This window comes from Podarcis vaucheri (genome assembly GCF_965113315.1).
Source record: "Podarcis vaucheri genome assembly, chromosome: 13".
Classification (NCBI taxonomy): domain Eukaryota; kingdom Metazoa; phylum Chordata; class Lepidosauria; order Squamata; family Lacertidae; genus Podarcis; species Podarcis vaucheri.
Window position 1 is genome coordinate 464,756 of NC_138751.1, and position 20,049 is coordinate 484,804.

At 45.4% G+C, this 20,049-nt stretch overlaps 1 protein-coding gene across 3 annotated transcripts in view; it reads right to left on the minus strand.

Annotated features, from left to right (window-relative positions):
- Window positions 1-20,049, minus strand: part of LOC309517927 (uncharacterized protein) — a 71,198-nt gene that overhangs the window by 41,632 nt on the left and 9,517 nt on the right. The window contains exons 3-4 of one of the 3 annotated variants that reach the window (XM_082197563.1): window positions 13,003-13,084; window positions 12,707-12,792 (exon numbers count right to left, since the gene is read on the minus strand). The exons of 1 other annotated variant lie outside the window; for it this stretch is intronic. In XM_082197563.1, coding sequence (XP_082053689.1) covers window positions 12,707-12,792; window positions 13,003-13,084 — 168 coding nt within the window. The remainder of the gene's footprint in view (window positions 1-12,706; window positions 12,793-13,002; window positions 13,085-20,049) is intronic. One more of the 3 variants, XM_082197564.1, reaches the window with a different exon arrangement.

Consider the following 20,049-nt stretch of genomic DNA (forward strand, 5'->3'; position numbering starts at 1 on the left):
TTACATTCCCTGCTGCAAGTTACTTGATGGGAAGTGAAACTTTCATTCCAGGTGAAGCTTTTTCCACATTTCAAGCACTATTAGGGTTTCTCCGTCATATGAATTCTTTGATGGGAAGTGAGTGTTTGCTTCAAGGTGAAGCTCTTTCTGCACTCTTGGTATTGAAATGGTTTTCCCCCATTGTGAATTCTCTGATGTCACAGAAGTGCTCTTCTTGCAGTAAAGCCCATCGTGCATTCTAAGGATAGTTTCTGCCCTTTATTAATTATTTGGTGGGAAGTGAGACTTTCCTTGTGGGTGAAGCTCTTTCCACATTCCAGGCACTTAAATCATAGAATCCTAGAATCCTAGAGTTGGAAGAGACCACAAGGGCCATCGAGTCCAACCCCCTGCCAAGCAGGAAACACCATCAGAGCACTCCTGACATATGGTTGTCAAGCCTCTGCTTAAAGACCTCCAAAGTAGGAGACTCCACCACACTCCTTGGCAGCAAATTCCACTGTCGAACAGCTCTTACTGTCAGGAAGTTCTTCCTAATGTTTAGGTGGAATCTTCTTTCTTGTAGTTTGGTTTCATCCCAAAGGGATTTCTTTTATCAGAAGTAGAATGGGAGCTCTGAGTGAAGTTCGCTCCACTCTCTGAATATTCATATGGCTTCCTCATGTAGATTTTTTCATGGTTTCCTTTGCTCTCAATTTCTAATTTATCACCAGCTGCAATGAAATGAGAGATGAATCAGAGCATCAGGAAGATATGAAGCTGCCAATTATTGAAAAATGCTTATTAACGCTTGTGAGAGGAAGAACTGAGAGGAGTTAGATCAGAGGGTGTTACTTCAGGGTTCATTGCCTTTGTTGACAGGCATTCAGGGACATCTTTATGGCAACCTGATATTTGAAAAGCCTATTTTCTGGGATGGATTTTGTTTGGCCCAGCTATGAAATCTGCTCCACCTCTTATGCCAGCCATCTTTTTGGGTCAACCAGAAACACACAGCCAAAATAAAAAAATCTGCCAGAAGCTACTTCCATTTCCCTAACCACTCTGAAGCCCACATTTTAAAAAGGACTGGGCAGTTCGGACCAGCCTGATCCTTGTTTAAAAAGGCATAACTGGAGGAAGCATATTCACAACAAATCAGTAGATGGCCCTCCATGCAAAGTGAGTCCGTTTGATTTATTGTGTTTAGCAAACAGCCTTTACAAACATCCATGCAAAGTGTGCTGTGGGGGGGATTTGAATCCCTGGGGCCGAAGGTGTGCTGTTGAGCTCTATCAAAATCTGGGAGCTTCATCACATAGAGATTTATGTATGGAATTTCAAAATATATATTATGATCGAACAGGGTATTAGAGGTTACTGACTATAACTGCTTCCCAAAGCTCTAGCAGAGTTTCCCTGGCGGCAGACAACAGAACTGCAGACACACTCAAATGCACAGTGAAGAATTACTGTATGCAAACATTTTCAGCTACTACAAACATGTTAGTTGCTACTATTTACAAAACTATTTACAGTTCTTCTCCTTCATTGGCACGGTATACTTTTAATCTTATGATAAACAGTCTTGATACTGCAAATTCATAGTATCAACGTATGTGTGCTCTCCTCCTGCCTCAAACTGCAAACTCATTTGTTGTTGTTTAGTCGTGTCTGACTCTTCGCGACCCCCTGGACCAGAGCACGCCAGGCACTCCTGTCTTCTCCTTTCAACTGCATCTCCAGCTGACTCCAGTTAAGCTGGCACTCCCACACATTGAAGAAACTTCTGGAATGCTTTTTAACTTAAAGGAACCTTATCTGCTTCTTTAAAGAATGTATTCCTAACACCCCTTCTCATTTGAACAGAAACAGATACAGGATTATGAAACATATACAAACATATTCACATATCATGTAATACAATTCCCAGCATTGTGACCGGTTCTTCATGTTTTTCAAACGTGACAGCTTTTGTAAAAAATGTCTGCAGTGTTTTGCTTACTTGCACAATACTTCAACGTTATCAGGTTTTCGTTCACATTTTCTTTTGCATTCTGATACTTAATTTCAATATGTTTTGTTTTGCCTTTAGACTGCTCAGAACCCACCAATGAGATTACTGCTTGATTATCTGGATAATTGTACTGGATAATTACATTTCACACCTAAGTCATTGTGGATCTGTACATATTTCATTTTGTTACATAGTTCTGCTAATGCACAGTACTCAGGTTCTGTTGAGGATGTAACCACAATTCCCCATTTTCTGGCAAAGTGGAAGGGAAGCCGCTTACACCCGTAAGCGTGTAAGCGGTTGTAAGCAGCTCCTCTCCCACTTTCCTGCTTCAAAGCAACTATGGAGGAGGGAAGGAAGGGGACCATGGATCCTCTGCTAGTGACGGCAGCGGATTCTCTCCTCCCAGGCTCTCTTTGAAGCAGGAAAGTGGGAGGGGAGCAGCTCCTCTCCCACTTTCCTGCTTCAAAGCGGAGGGAATCTGCTGCAGTTGCAAGCAGAGAATCCATGGCTGCGCTTCCTTCCCTCCTCCGTGGCTTGCTTTGAAGCAGGGTGCGGGGGGGGGGCAAGAGGGCAGGAAATAGATGCCGGGCAGGAAGACAAAACCACACTTTGACCACTGAAAGTCCACCTCAGCCTCCCCAGATTTCCACTGAGACGGCCAGGCTAATCTCGATGGCCATAAGAGCTGGAAATTTGCCAGAGCTGTTTATTTAAAGACGAAAACATGCACACACGTGAAAGAATCATAGAATCAGAGTTGGAAGAGACCACAAGGGCCATCGAGTCCAACCCCCTGCCAAGCAGGAAACACCATCAGAGCACTCCTGACATATGGTTGTCAAGCCTCTGCTTAAAGACCTCCAAAGTAGGAGACTCCACCACACTCCTTGGCAGCAAATGCCACTGTCGAACAGCTCTTACTGTCAGGAAGTTCTTCCTAATGTTTAGGTGGAATCTTCTTTCTTGTAGTTTGGATCCATTGCTCCGTGTCCGCTTCTCTGGAGCAGCAGAAAACAACCTTTCTCCCTCCTCTATGTGACATCCTTTTATATATTTGAACATGGCTACCATATCACCCCTTAACCTCCTCTTCTCCAGGCTAAACATGCCCAGCTCCCTTAGCCGTTCCTCATAAGGCATCGTTTCCAGGCCTTTGACCATTTTGGTTGCCCTCCTCTGGACACGTTCCAGTTTGTCAGTGTCCTTCTTGAACTGGACACAGTACTCCAGGTGAGGTCTGACCAGAGCAGTATACAGTGGCACTATTACTTCCCTTGATCTAGATGCTATACTCCTGTTGATGCAGCCCAGAATTGCATTGGCTTTTTTAGCTGCCGCGTCACACTGTTGGCTCATGTCAAGTTTGTGGTCAACCAAGACTCCTAGATCCTTTTCACATGTACTGCTCTCAAGCCAGGTGTCACCCATCTTGTATTTGTGCCTCTCATTTTTTTTGCCCAAGTGCAATACTTTACATTTCTCCCTGTTAAAATTCATCTTGTTTGTTTTTGCCCAGTTCTCTAATCTGTCAAGGTCGTTTTGAAGTGTGATCCTGTCCTCTGGGGTGTTAGCCACCCCTCCCAGTTTGGTGTCATCTGCAAATTTGATCAGGATGCCCTTGAGTCCATCATCCAAGTCGTTGATAAAGATGTTGAATAAGACCGGGCCCGGAAAGAAATCCTCCCAGGTTCCTGGACACAACCCACGCTTGATATTCACACATGGATGGCATTGGCAGCTGGAGGAGCAGCATGGTTAAAGAGCAAGTTCTGGTTTCAAGCTGAAGATCAGCTCTTTCGGGGTGGCCTCAAACAACCCTTTGGCTGCAAGGGGAATTCCCCCTCCCTTAATTCAGGATGCTACAGTCTACAGATGCTGTGTCTGCCTGCCCTTTGGCCTGAGCTGTAAAAAGCACCTTCAAGAGGGTGATGGGAGGTGACACAGTCGTCTTCCAGATGTGCAAAGAACCACCCTCGCCACACTAAACGGGACAGCAAGCCTCACACCCAGATCCGTAACATAAATGGGAACCTAGGAAGCTGCCTTATAAGGCGTCGGATCCACTACTCCATCTAGCTTAGTAATGGCAACACTGAATGGCAGCAGTCTGCCAGAGTTTCAGGCCTGGAGAAGCCAGGGATTGAACGTGTGGTGTTCTGCATGCAAAGCCACTGAGTTTACAGCTGTTCCCTTTAAAAACAAACTAAGATTGTAGTCCTCGTGGTTATGAAGAAAGGGCTAATTTAAACAGGAACAGAGGGACCTTCCCTGTACCACATCAGGACCCCTGAGCCCATTGAGCTCAGTTTTGGCTTCGTAGATAGGCAGAGGCACGCCGGGGTTTCAGGAGACCCACCCTCAGCCCTGTCCAGAGAAGCTTTCAAGGACTGGACTTGGGATCTTCTCCATGCTCTCCCCATAGAGCTATGATGGCTCCCTCCCTTCTCCTCCCCTGCCCCTCTGCCTATCTCTGCCTGTCATTATAATGTATATATGTCAAGGGCTTTGAGATGCATATAAAGTCAGGCTCAGCATTATTAACTGGACTTAGATAAGCCATGGTTCCCCTTCCTTCCCTCCTCTGAGGCTCGCTTTAAAGCAGCAAAGCGGACAGGAGCCACCCGCTTTGCTGCTTTAAATAGTTTAGTACAACATTTGATTCAAAATATTTTTTTTCGTGTTTTCCTCCTCTAAAAACTAGGTGCGCCTTATGGATCGAAAAATACGGTACATAATAAAAACAAAAATGAAGCATACCAATATTCTCCTCCCACAAAGAGACTTAAAAGGATAACATTTAATTGGCCTAAGGCCTGATTGTTAAGTTGTACTTACTTAAACACACTTCCAAACTCTCAGCCAATCAACAGCCCCTCCCCCCAGCTAATATTACCTTAAATCTATTATAATATATTAGTTGATTTACTATTATTACATAAATTACTTTGCTAGAGGAGTATACAACTTTAAATACAAACACCAGGCATGCACAAACAATTTATAAGAGTCTCATGGGAGAGCCAGTGTAGTATACTGCCTAGAGCAGGGATGTCCAACAGGTCGATCGTGAGGTTTTGGTAGATCGTTGTTGATCGCTACCTTGCCCTGCCCCACTGTCATCCTTTGGTGAGCTACTGTTTCTCTTTGACCCCAAAATAATGTAAAAATGTTGTGCCCCCCCCAAAGCCAACCAACTTATGCCTCCCAAACCCCCTAAAAATGGGGCTTTGACCTGAACCCCTAAAAATGGGGGTAGATCACTGCCAGTTTTTTAATCTGTGAGTAGATCGCAGTCTCTTGGAAGTTGGCCACCCCTGGCCTACAGGATTCGACTACACCCTGGGAGACGTGGGTTCAAATCCCTACTTGACCATGAAGCTCACTGGACAGCCTTGGGGAGCCTAACCTACTCACAGTGATTGAAAAGGAGATGAAGAACCATGTAACCCCACAAGAACAGAACAAGAAAGAAGAATCTGATTAAACATCAAGAAGATGCATTGCACTGGTTAGAATAGATGACCCTCAAGATTCCTCCTAAAGCTACTATTCTATAATTCCAGGATTTCCCCCGCTGTGAGTTCTTTCATGGGAAGTGAGAGTTTCTCTTGGCACTGAAATGGTTTCTCCCCAGTGTGAATTCTCCTATGTCGCCATAACTCTTTTCTTGCAGCAAAGCACTTTGTGCATTCCAAGCACTGATACGGCTTCTCCCCTGTATGAATTCTTTGATGAGAAGTGAGACTGTCCTTCCTGGAAAAGCGCTTTTCACATTCCACACACTGGTATGGTTTCTCTCCGCTGTGAATACTCCGATGTCGATGGAAGTATCTGCTTGTAGTGAAGAACTTCCCACATTCCAAGCACTGATATGGTTTTTCACCACTGTGAATCCTCTGATGTAGACGGAAGTATCTGCTTGTAGTGAAGAATTTTCCACATTCCAAGCACTGATATGGTTTCTCCCATGTATGAATTACTCGATGGGAAGTGAGATAAGAGCTGCGACTGAAGCTCTTCCCACATTCCAAACAATGATATGGTTTCTCCCCTGTATGAATTCTTTGATGGGACGTAAGATTGGCCCTCTGACTGAAGCTCTTCCCACATTCCAAGCACTGATATGGTTTCTCCCCACTGTGAATTCTCTTATGTTGATGAAAGTCACTTCTTGTAGTAAAGCACTTCTCACATTCCAAGCACTGATATGGTTTCTCTCCTGTATGAGTTCTTTGATGGGAAGTAAGACTATTCTTCCGACTGAAACTCTTTCCACACTCCAAACATTGATATGGTTTCTCCCCTGTATGAATTCTTAAATGAGAAGTGAGAGGGCTGCTCTGACTGAAGCTCTTCCCACATTCCAAGCACTGATATGGCTTCTCCCCCGTATGAATTCTTTTATGGGCTTTGAGATGTGAACTGTGATTGAAGCTCTTTCCACATTCCAAGCACTGAAATGGTTTCTCCCCTGTATGAATTCTTTGATGGGAAGCGAGATTGCTGCTGTCACTGAAGCTCTTCCCACATTCCAAACACGGATAGGGTTTCTTCCCAATAGCATTTATTTGATGGGAAGTGGCATGGGAGCTATGACTGAAGTTCTCCCCACACTCCAAATCTTGATATGGCTTCTCCACTGTGTGGATTTTGTCCTGTTGTCCCTTGTTCTTAATTTCTGATTCATCATCAACTGCAATGAAGAGAGGAACAAATCAGAGCCTAGGAAAGAAATATTTATGGGAAATTCAGATTCAAAAAGCTTGTTCTTGTTTGGGATGAAATTTCTTTGACTCAATCATCAAACCAACTCCATCTGCAAGGTCAGAAGTCTTTTTGAATATGAATTGGATTCTCTACCAATTACCTAGGGTGCAGGGGAGAATTAAACTACTGGGTAATGACAGAATTCTAAATGGGTCTAGAAAATATCTCAAAAAAGCTCAAAACTAAGTACTGCTGATTTCAAAAGATTAAAATGAATATATAGTTCTGAAACTTTGCCTTTAGCTTCAAAGCTACACTGTTTGTAAATCTCCGTTCTCTGTTTGTTTTTTCTATGTGAAACGGACTGAAAATCGACGGTAACTATTTATAAGTGCAGAGAAGCAGAGACAGTCAAGGGAGGAGAACTAATAGATCATAATTAGTAAATCATAGCAAAAATAACAATGAATGCCATTTGTTTTTTGATATGTCATAGCCAACAGCTAAGAGACGAAATGTGCAGAATGGTTGGAGAGGTTTGAGAGACTGCAGATGAGAGAATGGACAGAATCTGTTTGGGAAAAACCTGAGTCAGCAGTAGATGAAGAAAAGTCCATAGCTTTACAACTGTATGAAGGGATGAAAGAAAGAAAGAAAGAAAGAAAGAAAGAAAGAAAGAAAGAAAGAAAGAAAGAAAGAAAGAAAGCTGTTCCTAAGCCAGAAGCTACAGTTAGAACTGGATATGGAACAACTGATTGTTTCAAAACAATCAGAAAGCCTATCCACATGCTGATCCTTCTGCAAAAAGAGAGAAGCAGAGGAACAATATCCACAGACAAAACAGTCCCTAGCCCTCCATGCAAGGTGAGCTGTGGGTGTGAGAATCCCAGGTGCTCTAGGTGGCAACGTTGGGATCCATCCAAATATGGGAGGTTTGTCACGGTGAAATATCTACTGAATTCCAAAATAGATATTATGACCCAAGAGGGAACTTTACCCAGAGAGATCATGGTCCTACAAGTTTCCTCCATGACTTCCTCATGCAGAGCTCTCTGGGCAGGATCCAGCAACGCCCACTCCTCCTCCGTGAACCAAACAGCAACATCTTCAAAACAAACTGAGCTCTGAAAGAAAAATATCCTTCTCTTAGGCAGCATGAAGATTATTTCCTGCATGCTGCTCTTTTGCTTCCTGCCTGGGTTGTTCTAATCGGATTGGTCTGCCGCACATTCTGATTATTGGTGCTTATTTTAATTAACTCCATGTTGTTTTATTCAGATCAATATGTCTGTGCAAGTGTTCCAGTTTGCCAAATGGAAGAATCCCTCTCTCCTCTCCCTAAGGTTTTTTTTTTTTTTTGCGTTTTAAAATTTTATTAATTTCCCATTATATTTACATTATATCCATATTTAGTACATCTTATACATTTTGGACTTCCTACAACGTCCTTGACATTCATTCGTATTTGTTTCTTTCTAATGCATTCCAATCTTACATATTGCCATTCTTACCTCCCTTCGTACATTATTTCCATTAAGCAATACTTCTTAGTGCTTTACAGTGCCTCTTTAAATCCCACTAGCGTTGTATTTACAAAACATTTGTTCTCCAGATAACCCGTAAATTTCCCCCAGTCTTCAATAAACTTTTGATCCTTGATATGTCTAATTTTCCCTGTTAATTTATCCAACTCGGCATATTCAGTCAATTTTAATCTCCACTCTGCTATCGTTGGGATTTCTTTCTGCTTCCATTTTTGCGCTACCACAATTCTAGCTGCCGTTACCGCATACTGGAAGATTTTACAATCCTTTCTTTTGATGTCCTTTCCCACAATACCTAACAGAAAAGCTTCTGGCTTTTTTACAAAAGTATAACTTAGCATCTTTTTCATTTCATTGTAGATTTCATCCCAGAAGCTTTTAACTTTCTTACATTCCCACCATAAATGATAGAACGTCCCTTCCTTTTGTCTACATTTCCAGCATTTGTTATCTGTTTTGTACATCTTAGCTAGTTTTACAGGTGTCATATACAGTGGTGCCTCGCAAGACGAAATTAATTGGTTCCGCAAGTTTTTTCTTCTTGCAAGTTTTTCGTCTTGCGAAGCACGGTTTCCCATAGGAATGCATTGAAAATCAATTAATGCGTTCCTAGGGAAACCGCTTGCCAGGCTGGCGGTGCGGAGAAGGGCTTTTCTCCCCACCGCAAGCCTTCAGGACAGGTACGGGAACAGAGGGGAAGGGGCGCAGCGCTTCTCCTCTGTTCCCGGGGCTTGCGGTGGAAGGAGGGTTTTTCCTCCCCACCGCCAACATTCAGAACAGCATTCTGAATGTTGGCGGTGGGAAGGAAAACCCTCCTCCCACCCCAAGTCTTCAGGAAAGCCATCCGATGCCGGGTGGCGGGAGAAGGTGTCCCCCCCGGCATCGGAGCTTTGTTCCGATGCCGCGCGGCGGGAGGAGGCGTTCCCCCCCCCGCCGCCCAGCATCGGAGCTTCGTTCCGGTGCCGCGCGGCGGGAGGAGGCGTCCCCCCCCCGCCGCCCGGCATCGGAGCTTCGTTCCGGTGCCGCGCAGCGGGAGGAGGCGTTCCCCCCCGCCGCCCGGCATCGGAGCTTCGTTCTGGTGTCGCGCGGCGGGAGGACGCGTCCCCCCCCCGCCGCCCGGCATCGGAGCTTCGTTCCGGTGCCGCGCGGCGGGAGGAGGCGTTCCCCCCCCCCCCGCCGCCCGGCATCGGAGCTTCGTTCCGAAGCCGGCAGCGGGAGGAGGTCCGAGGACAGTGGGGAAGACGCGCTGCGCTTCCCCGCTGTCCCTGAGATTTTCCTATGGGCTGTCGTCTTGCGAAGCAAGCCCATAGGGAAATTCGTTTTGCGAAGCGCCTCCGAAACGGAAAACCCTTTCGTCTAGCGGGTTTTCCGTCTTGCGAGGCGTTCGTCTTGCGGGGTACCACTGTACCACCTATATAGCATCTTCATTACATTTTCTCTTAGTAGCGTACATGCCGTAAATTTTATATTCACTCTCCACAGTTTCTCCCAATTTTCCAGTTGAATATCATAGCCGAAGTCCCTTGTCCACTGCGTCATTACGGACTTTACTTCCTCGTCTTTCATATTCCATTCTAACAATATTTTATACATATTTGACAGATTTTTACGATCATTGTTTATTATCTCTTTCTGAAATGTCGATTCCTTTTCTTCATAACCCCTCTCCTTCACCTCTTTTTTAAATATTTCATTTATCTGAAAGTAGTGCAACCAGTCATAAGTGTATATTTTAACCTGTTCGAATGGTTTTACTTTCCACTTCCCTTCTTCTTTCATGACCATTTCTCCATAGGTACCCCATTTCCCCCTCATATTCACTTTCTTTACACTTATCAACTCCAATGGGGATAACCAATGTGGGGTTTTCGGTTCTAATATATTTTTGTATCTGTCCCAAACCTCTATTAAGGGTCCCTTAAAGATGTGACTACAGAATCCCTTGTGCACTCTTTTTTTATCCCTCCATAGATAGGCGTGCCACCCAAATTTGTTTTTATACCCTTCCAGATCTAATAACTCTTTATTTTCTAATTTTACCCAATCTTTTATCCAGCAGAGGCATACTGCTTCATAATACAATCTCATGTCTGGTAAGGCGAAGCCCCCTCTTTCTGTTGTTTCTGTTAATAACTTAAATTTAATTCTGGGCTTCTTTCCTTCCCAGACATATCTAGAAATCGCCTTTTGCCATTCTTTAAAGTTTTTTGTGCCTTTTAATATGGGTATCGTTTGAAATAAAAATAACATTTTAGGGAGCACCATCATTTTGACCATGGATATTCTTCCCCAGAACGATAATTTCATCCTGGTCCAGATCTCCAAATCTTTTTTAATTCCATTCCATACCGGGGTATAGTTGTTTTGGTATAAATCAATATTCTTGCTGGTGAGCCAGAGTCCTAGATATTTTACCTTTTTAACGACTTCGATTTCTGTTTGTTGCTGAAGTAATTCTATCTTGTCCTGATCCAGATTTTTAACAATCATTTTCGTCTTAGTCTTATTCAATTTGAATCCTGCTAACTTCCCAAATTTCTCCATCTCCTCCAAAATTTCCTTTAAGCTTTCTATAGGTTCTTCCACCGTTAAAACTACATCATCAGCGTAAGCTTTAACTTTATACTCATTTGAACCTAATGTTATTCCCTTAATCTGTTTATTTTGTCTTATTGCGTTTAGTAAAACCTCCAAAATCATAATGAAGAGCAGTGGAGAAAGCGGGCAACCCTGCCTTGTTCCTTTGGATATTTTTATATCTTCAGTGATAACATTATTTATTATCAATTTCACCTTCTGTTCTGTATATATAGCTTTTATACCATTCCAGAACTCTTGGCCCACCTCCATAAGTTCCAGATTTCTTAGCATGAAATCCCAGGCTACATTATCGAAGGCTTTCTCCGCATCTACGAAAATTAAGCTGGCTGGTTTGTCATATCTGTCCGATAAGTACTCTATTAAGTTAATTATGCCTCTTGTATTATTTTTTATTTGCCTTCCCGGTAGAAAGCCCGCTTGGTCTTCATGTATAATCTTTATTAATATTTTTTTTAACCTCTTAGCTAGAATTCCGGCAAAGATCTTATAATCCGTATTCAATAAAGATATGGGTCTGTAATTTTTTACTTGAGTCAGGTCCGCATCTTGCTTTGGAATTATTGTAATAAATGCCTCCTTCCATGTACTCGGAATCTCTCTTTCTTTTAGGATGTTGTTCATTACATCAATTAACGGGGTCATCAATATATCTTGCATTTCTTTATAGTAACTTGGTGTGAACCCATCTGGGCCTGGGGCTTTCCCTCTTTTCAGTTCTTTTATTACTTCTTCTACCTCTTCTCTGAATATTGGGGCATTTAGCCTTTCTTTTTGGTCTGTCGAGATCTTCTTCACCATTTTTTCCTTTAAATATCTTTCTATTTTCCTTTTATTGTTTCTGTCTTTATTCCTGTATAATTGCTCATAAAAATCCACAAATCCTCTTCTAATTCCTCTCGGATCAGTTATTTCTTCTCCATTTATTTGTATTTTGTTAATTATGTTTTGTTCCTTTCTCCTTTTGACTTGCCACGCAAGCCATTTTCCTGACTTATTTGCAAATTCGAAGTTCTTCTGTCTTAGCCATTTGATGTTCCACTCAACCTCCTTATTTATTAACATTGCAAATTGAGTTTGGAGGGATTTTATTTCCTGCAGTATCCTCTCATTATTCGGTTTTTTAATCAATTTTTGTTCATAGTCCATGATCTGTCTCAAAATCTCTTTAGTTCTTTTTTCTTTATTATTTTTTCCCCATACATTTTGTTGAATGAATAGGCCCCTCATTACTGCCTTACTGGCATCCCATACTACACTTGTTTTTACCCCTTTATCTAAGTTGTCCATAAAGTACTCCCTTAATTTACTCCGTATTTTATCAACAAACTTTTGGTCATCCCATAGGTTATCATTTAGTCTCCATCTAAAAGATCGTTCTTCAACTCCCCTCATCTCCATTATGATGGGATTGTGGTCAGAGATGACTTTAGCCAGAATTTCAGTTTTTGTAATTCTTAGTGTGAGTTCATTTGATATCCATATCTGATCTAGTCTTGACATCCATTGATTCGGTTCTGAGTGATATGTAAATTGTTTCTCCAAGGGATGTCTCAATCTCCATATATCTACTAAATTACAGTTCTTAGTCATTTCCCTAAGTTTTGTTCTGGAATGAAAAGACTATCCAGATGTCCTAAAGACAATTTGTAAGAAATAATACTAACGACATTCAGAGTTAAGGTGAATTGGCAACTCATTATCCTCAGAGCATAACCCTTCATTAATGGCATTTTCAGCCTTTGTTAAGGGCAGCTTTGACAGAAGCAATGAGGAGGGGAGAGACTTGTTCTGTCTCAGAAATGCCCTCTGTCCCTCACCCCTCAGCCTCTTTCCCCCCAAGGCTCCTTCCCCCTACCTGATCCGGTGCCTCAGCCGCTGCTTCCCCTCCGCCAGGAGGAAGAGATGGAGGAGGAGGAGGTCTTGCCGGCATCCTTCTTTCACCTGCGAGAGACAAAGGGAAGTGGGGAGACAGGAGTGCAGGATGCTTCTCTCAGAGGTGCATTTGGGAGTTTGCCCCCATTTCATATTTTAGTTATGCTGAAATACATCTCCTCTCCTTTGGGTTCTTGGCCCCAAGTGGCTTCTCCCAAAAGATTAGTTTCAGAATCAACAGAATGGAATCAAAAGAAGAAAAACTTCCTTCCTCCTTACCCAGCGGCTTCTCTCTGGTATCCAGCAAAGTCCTCTCTGCTTCAGAGGAATCTGGTCCCGTTTCTGCCAACAGATCCTTTTCCTGAAAGAGCAACAAGAATTTGTAATAGAGAATGTTGAGAATGGTTAAAAAAGGGAAAAGGATGAGCAGTTAGAGAATGTGGAGATGGGTGAGAAAAGGAATGGCTGGGACAAAAAAAGGATGAGATTTAGGGATCTTCTCCCTCCTGTTTGGATCCCCTTGGGATCATCCAGAGGAAAGTCTCTCTCACCTGCTTCCTCTCCTCTGCCTGACTCAGGAGGAAACCTTCGGCCAGGGCCACTGCCTGGGAACTGGTCTCCGCTCCGCATTCCCTCACCCAGCTCTCCATCTCCGCTGGAAGGACAGCCAGGAACTGCTCCAAGATCACCAGGTCCAGCATCTCAGCTTTCGTGTGCCTTTCTGGCTTCAGCCATTGATGGTCAAAGCGGTAGAGTCGGCTGCAAACCTTTCGTGGTCCTTCAGCCTCCTGGTGACAGGACTGCCTCAACTGCCGGCTCTGCGCCTCTGAGTGAAGGGTGTCCTCCTCTCCCAGGATCTTCTGCCCAGAGCTTTCCCAGAATCCCCCACTGCTCCCAGTGCCAGTGCCATGGCCTCTTCCTGCTCCAGGGTCCGCTAAGTCTTCCTCATCCATCATTTCTTTGGCCAAGTTCTGACTGTCTGAATTAGAGGTGCTGGCAAATTCTACAAAGGAAATATATTGTTCTGTTATAAATTGACCCGCTGTCAGGAGAATAGAAAGGTTCTCTGAGCAAGTGTGGATGAGTCTTGCTAGGAACCAGAGTATGACTACATCACAGGCCAGACTCTGAGCTTTATTAAAGAAGGAAAGGAAGAAGAAAGGAGAAGAAGAAATCCTCTTGCCCTCCTGGGAGGAAAGTGACCAGGCCAAATGTGGAGGCAACAAAAGAGATTTTTGGCAGGCGAATGAGCCTGCCTCTCAGTGTTTTGGGATAGAAGCACAACAGTGATGGAGAAGTGAATCATTTGTTCCAAGTGTGGACACTCGTCTCTCTTGAGGGTCCTCATCCTGGGCTCCTCAAGAGTTGCTCTCCCTCCCAGCCCCACGTCAGGGCACATTTCTGCTTCTAGCACTTTGCATCTCCAACACCTCCAAACAGACTCCTGGGGTGGGATCCCTTTTTCTTGTTCTGAGGGCCAAATTCTGATCTGGCCAGGCCCCTGAGGGCCACATGCATGAGACTAAGGTTCCTGTGGGCGGGAAAGTGCTAAAAAGCCAGGAAAAGCACAACTCCGTTTCTTTCTGTCACTGCACCTTGTTTTAAATGGTTTTAATGGTGTCCTCTTCCCTGGGAACTGAAGGGAAAGCATGGGTTATAAATTATTATTAATATTATTATTATTATTAGTAGTAGTAGTAGTGTTACACAGCTTAACCCCTGCGGAGTGGGATTGCCAAGAGAGAGGGGAAGAGACGGAAAGGGGAGCCCCGTTTTCCGCAGAGAAGGAAGCTGCGCTGCGTCCAAAGGATTTCCCTCATAACTGAGGAAAGGAAGGAGAGGGAGGAAAGAGGAGCCGAGGGAAGCCTTTCCCCTCCTCTTCGAGGAACCTGGAAAGAGAAGAGAAGCTGTGCATTTACTTCTTTGTTTCAACGCCTGAAAGCTCTTTAGGTTTAGTGTCCTGAACAAGTCCACTGTTTCTTCCTGAAGGGACACAACTCCGGACCCTTCTTGGTTTTGTAAATCAAGCCTTTCTTGTCCGTTCAACGTCTCCCTGAGTCTCCAAGCATCTAAGGTTTCCCTCACACAAAACCCAAGAGAGAACCTGTGGTGGTTAAATATATCTATCTATATCTCTAGGAGTCAGAGAGAGTTGGAGGGTTTGCCTCAAATGGTGGAAGAGTCGTGACAGGAGGTATAACTCAGGAGGAGGAGGAGGAATTACTGCGGAAAGAGAGTCCTGTGAGGAGAAGGCCCCACCGTGAGCCAGGACTCCTGAAGGGAAGCAGAAACGGAGGGAGAAGCCTCTGAGGGAATTTCAGTCCGGAGACAAAATGGAGGAAAGCCAAACCTGACAGAGAAGCTCGGGCTTGGAAGGAAAGAGATTCAGTTGGCGGGGAAAAGGGGGAGAAGGGAAAAGAGAAGAGAAAACGTCCAATGTTGTGAGCGGAAGATGCCAAAAGAGGCCCCCAAAGAAACGTCCCTCCGCCTGGAGATGAAGGCAGAGAAGGGAGAAATGGATTCCCTCAGGGGGGGAAAGGGGAAATTCCCAGAGACCAGGCGGGAAAATGGAGGCAAGAAGAAGAAGAAGAAGAAGAAGAAGAAGAAGGCGCCTTGGTTGCCCCAAAGGGGAGAAAACAGAAATCGCTTCAGAGACGCTGGTCAAGCGGAGCAGAGCCGGCCGGGAGGACTATAAATGCAATTAATAATAATAATAATAATAATAATAATAATAATAATAATAATGGCAGCCCAGGAGGAGGAGCTGAGGGGATTGAGGGATCTGAGGGCCAAGATGGTGCAAAGAGAGGCCAGAATCTGGCAGGGAAATGGCGGTGGCCTGGAGGCCGAGGCGAAGGAGGCAGGAACTATTATTATTATTTTATTATTCATTTAATTGAATTTCATTTTTTGAAATGACAGGAACTATTCCCTCTTGTGTCACCCGGAACCCACATTCACAGACGTGAATAGAGACGCCTTTAATCCGATAATTCCTGCATTTGGAAGCTGCCAAGAGGAGCTCAGAAACTCTGGTGCCGTTTCTTAAAAATGTCAGCGCAGATTTTGTGTAAGACATTTCCATCAAGGATGCAAAGACAAGTTATACTTAGTTTTTCTATCTGCCACCAGAGAAACCAGTTTCTTAGCTTGTGAACTTCAGATTTTAAAAGAATAATAATACTATGCAGATTAGTCCTCTAGTGCCTTTATTTGTTTTCATTCATAGCTGCAGGGACAACTTACAAACACGTAAATAAAAATATGTAGGATTATGATGAGGCTCAATTCAACACTTTGCTGATCAAATTTATCAAATTAATTTCTTTAATTTGTATACCATCCTATACCCACAGGTCTCAGGGTGCTCACAACACAAAATCACAATATTAAAAACACAAAATATATAATAAAAACAACAAAAACCAGTAACCCCCCAAGAGGAGTCTGGGAAGAGATAGATGTGCAAATACTTTTAGGTAATGGCTTAGCCCAGCAGAAGAAGTCGCCCAGAGTGGCTGGGGAAACCGACTCAGACAGGTGGGGTATTATTATTATTATTATTATTATTATTATTATTATTATTATTATTAAATGCAGGAACCAGGAGTCAGCCTTAAATTCCCAAGCAACAGGCAGGAATAGCGGAGCCACAGGCACCTCAGCCGAGCCCAGAGAAAATAATGGGGAGGGGGAGGGGGAAGTCCAGGGGCCAAGAACCTCCAAAATATATTGTTTTGTTATATTAGTATGAATGCAAACAAAAAATCTTTAAAAGAAAATATTAAAAAAGAAAAAATGATGCAGTGGAATTATTATTATTATTATTATTGAAGAATTATCATCACCATCACCATTTCCATGCTGCAAAGTACCGCATTTTTCGCTCTATAAGACGCAGCAGACCACAAGACGCACCTACAATGGTGCCCCGCAAGACGAATGCCTCGCAAGACTGAAAACTCGCTAGACGAAAGAGTTTTCCGTTTTGGAGGTGCTTCGCAAAACAAATTTCCTATGGGCTTGCTTCGCAAGAAGAAAATGTCTTGCAAGTTCCTGCGGGTTTTTTTCCCCTTCCCCCCTTTTTCTAATCCACTAAGCCACTTATCAGCTGATCCGATCAGCAGATAAGCCGCTAAAAGCCGCTAATAGCGCTAATCCGCTAATCCGTCAATGGGCTTGCTTCGCAAGACGAAAAAACCGCTAGACGAAGAGAATCACAGAACGGATTCTTTTCGTCTTGCGAGGCACCACTGTAGTTTTTGGAGGAGGAAAACAAGAAAAAAATATTCCGAATCTCAGAAGCCAGAACAGCAAGAGGGATCGCTGCGCAGTGAAAGCAGCAATCCCTCTCACTGTTCTGGCTCCTGGGATAGCTGCGCAGCCTGCATTCGCTCCATAAGACACACACACATTCCCCCTTACTTTTTAGGAGGGAAAAAGTGAGTCTTACACAGCGAAAAATACGGTACTTAGCAGAGCAAAGGCAGCATTACTTTTAATTACGCAAAAAGATTGTTCAAAGTCCAGATCTTTCAAAAGAAGATTGACTGCATACCCTCCAACATTTCTCTAATGAATATAGGACCCTCCTCTTCCATTATTATTATGATTATTCTACTCTTTATACCCCACCCATTTGAGTGGGTTCCCCCAGCCACTCTGGGAGGCTTCCAACATATAAAGAAACATCTAAAAACTTCCATCCCCCAATGGCTCTGGGGTCAGAGAACTGTAGGTTTGGAAGGGGCTCCTGAGGGTCATCCAGCCCAACCCGCTGCAATGCAGGAATCTCAACTCAAGCATCCCTGAGAGAGTCTTCCCAAGGGATCCAGCAGGGCCTCTCCTGCCTCAGTTTCCTTGGCTGGGGAGACCTCCAGGGCTTCTCCGCAGGGCTTTCTGTTCAGTCCTAAGGATCCCCTGAACACCTGAGCGGCCGCATGTCTGAATGGGCACATGAGTGTCAGCCTGGAGTCCCGATAACTCCCTTGTCTGATTCACAAGTGGTGGTGGGGAAGCTTCACTCCAAGTGAGGAGCTCAGCATCGGAGCGGGAGAGGAGCCCTGCAGGATGAGGCCACTGGGCCCCTCTGGACTCCCCCCCCCCTGTTCCCACTGGGGCCTGAATGGGAAGCCCCCCCCCTCTCTCTCCCCCTGCGCTCCTTCCAGCAACTGGGACCCAGCAGCATCTCCGGGGAGAGAAGAGCTCAGCCCTCGAGGATGAAGCCCCCAGGAGCCTCTCCTCCTCCTCCTCCTCCCTGCCCTGGTCCCAGCCTGGCCTCCTGGGGCGGGGAGTTCCGCAGGCTTGACTCTGCACCGCACCAAGAAGCGCCTTCTCTTCTCTGCCCCCCATCTTCCCACAGACTTTCTTTCTTTCTTGCATAGGTCAGGTGTTGCTTTTTATTTTTGCGTGCATTTTAATGTTTCTGCTGGGCGACCACCCCTGCAGATGATCAATGCTTTGAACGGGGTTTCTTTGCAGCACCCCCCCCCGCCAAAGGGCCAAGGAAGAAGAGCTGCAGGCGACCAGTGAGCTCGCCCCCCCCCCGGGCTGTGCAGAGAGGAAGAGGCAGGGGCCTCCTTGCCCCCCCCCGGACTTGGGGACCCCCCTGTTGCATGAACTGAGCGGCCCTCCCCCTGCTCCCCTTCTCCCCATTGCACCCTTTGCAAGAAGAGAGGAGAGACTCACCCGAGCCCAGAAGGGGCAGGGAGACAGCTGCCCCCCCCCTTGCAGAAGGAGCCCCCCAGGAGAGAAGGAAGGGGGCAGGACCCTCTGCTCCCTGCCCCCCCCCGTGCATGGGCTGAGAAGGCCCCCCCTGGGACCCGCCCCCCTTCGCCCCATTGCACCCTTTGCAAGAAGAGCAGAGACCCACCGGAGTCCCGAGAGACCCCCGATGCACGTGCGGAGAAGCACAGTGGCGTAGCGTGGGGGGTGCAGGGGGGGGCCGGCCGCACCGGGCGCAACATCTGGGGGTTAGGGTTAGGGGGCGCAAATCCACGGGTTAGGGGGCGCAAATTACTTGCCTTGCCCCGGGTGCTGACAGCCCACGCTACGCCACTGGAGAAGCGCTTGGCCGGGAGGGGCTTCGGCTCAGGAGAACCAGCCTCCCCCCCCGCCCCCCCGGCCTGGATCTCCTCTCTCCTCTCTAGGAATCCGGCTTAGTGCCTTTTAACCCTTTGCACGCCAGCGCAGCCCCGCTAGGCGACAGGGAGGAAAGCTGCTCTCTCTCTCTCTCTCTCTCTCTCTCTCTCTCTCTCTCTCCCCGCTTTCTCCAGGCCAGGCGGAATTCTGTCAATCAAGTTGCCTCTCACCCGCCTTTCCTCTAAACTAGACATCCCCAAACGCCACCCCCCCCCTTGGTCATTTCGGCGGCCCTTTGCTGAAACTTTTTCCAACTCTACAAATATCCTTTTTGAGGAGAGGCGACCAAAACTGGAGACTGTGCCCCAAATGCAGTCACACCATAGATTTCTATTTGCAGTTTTATTTTCCACTCCTTTCCTAACGATCCCTGGTGTGAAGTTTGTCTTTTTCCACAGCCCCCACACACTGGGTCTACGGCTTCACTGAGCTGTCTGCTGCAACCCCCAAGGTCTCACTCCTGGTCCATCTCTACCCGTCCAGATTCCAGGAGTGAGTATGTGAAGTTAAGAGTTTTGCATAATGGGTCCTTGTCATCCTAGAAAAAGTGACAAGTGGGGTGCCGCAGGACCCGTTGTTGTTCAAAGTGTTTATAAATGAGGTGGATGAAGGAATTTAGGCGATGCTCAACAAATTTGCAGATGACACCAAACTGGGAAGGACAGCTCCTGCCATAGAAAACATAATCAGAATTCAAAACGATCATAGCAGACTGGAGAACTGGGCCCAATCTAACAAAATGAATCTCAATAGGGACAAATGTATGGTTCTTCACTTAAGCAGGAAGAACCTGTGGCACAAATATAGGATGGAGGACACCTGGCTTTACATGTGAAAGGGATTTACGGGTCTTAGTGAACCAGAAGCTGAACAGGAGTCAGCAAGGGAAGTCATAGTCCCACTCTATTCTGCCTTGGTCAGGCCACACCTAGAGCCCTGTGTTCAGTTCTGGGCATCACAGGATGTCCTGTCGACAAGGATGTGGACAAGCTGGAACATGTGCGGAGGAGGGCAACCAAGATGATCAAGGGTCTGGAAATAAAGGCTTCTGGAAAAGAGGAGACTGAGAGAAGCCATCTTCAAGTATCTCAAGGGATGTCCAGGAGGAACAGTCTCCCTCAGGAGGTTGTGGACTCTCTTTCACTGGAGGCTTTTAAACAAAGGTTGGATGGCCATCTGCCAGGG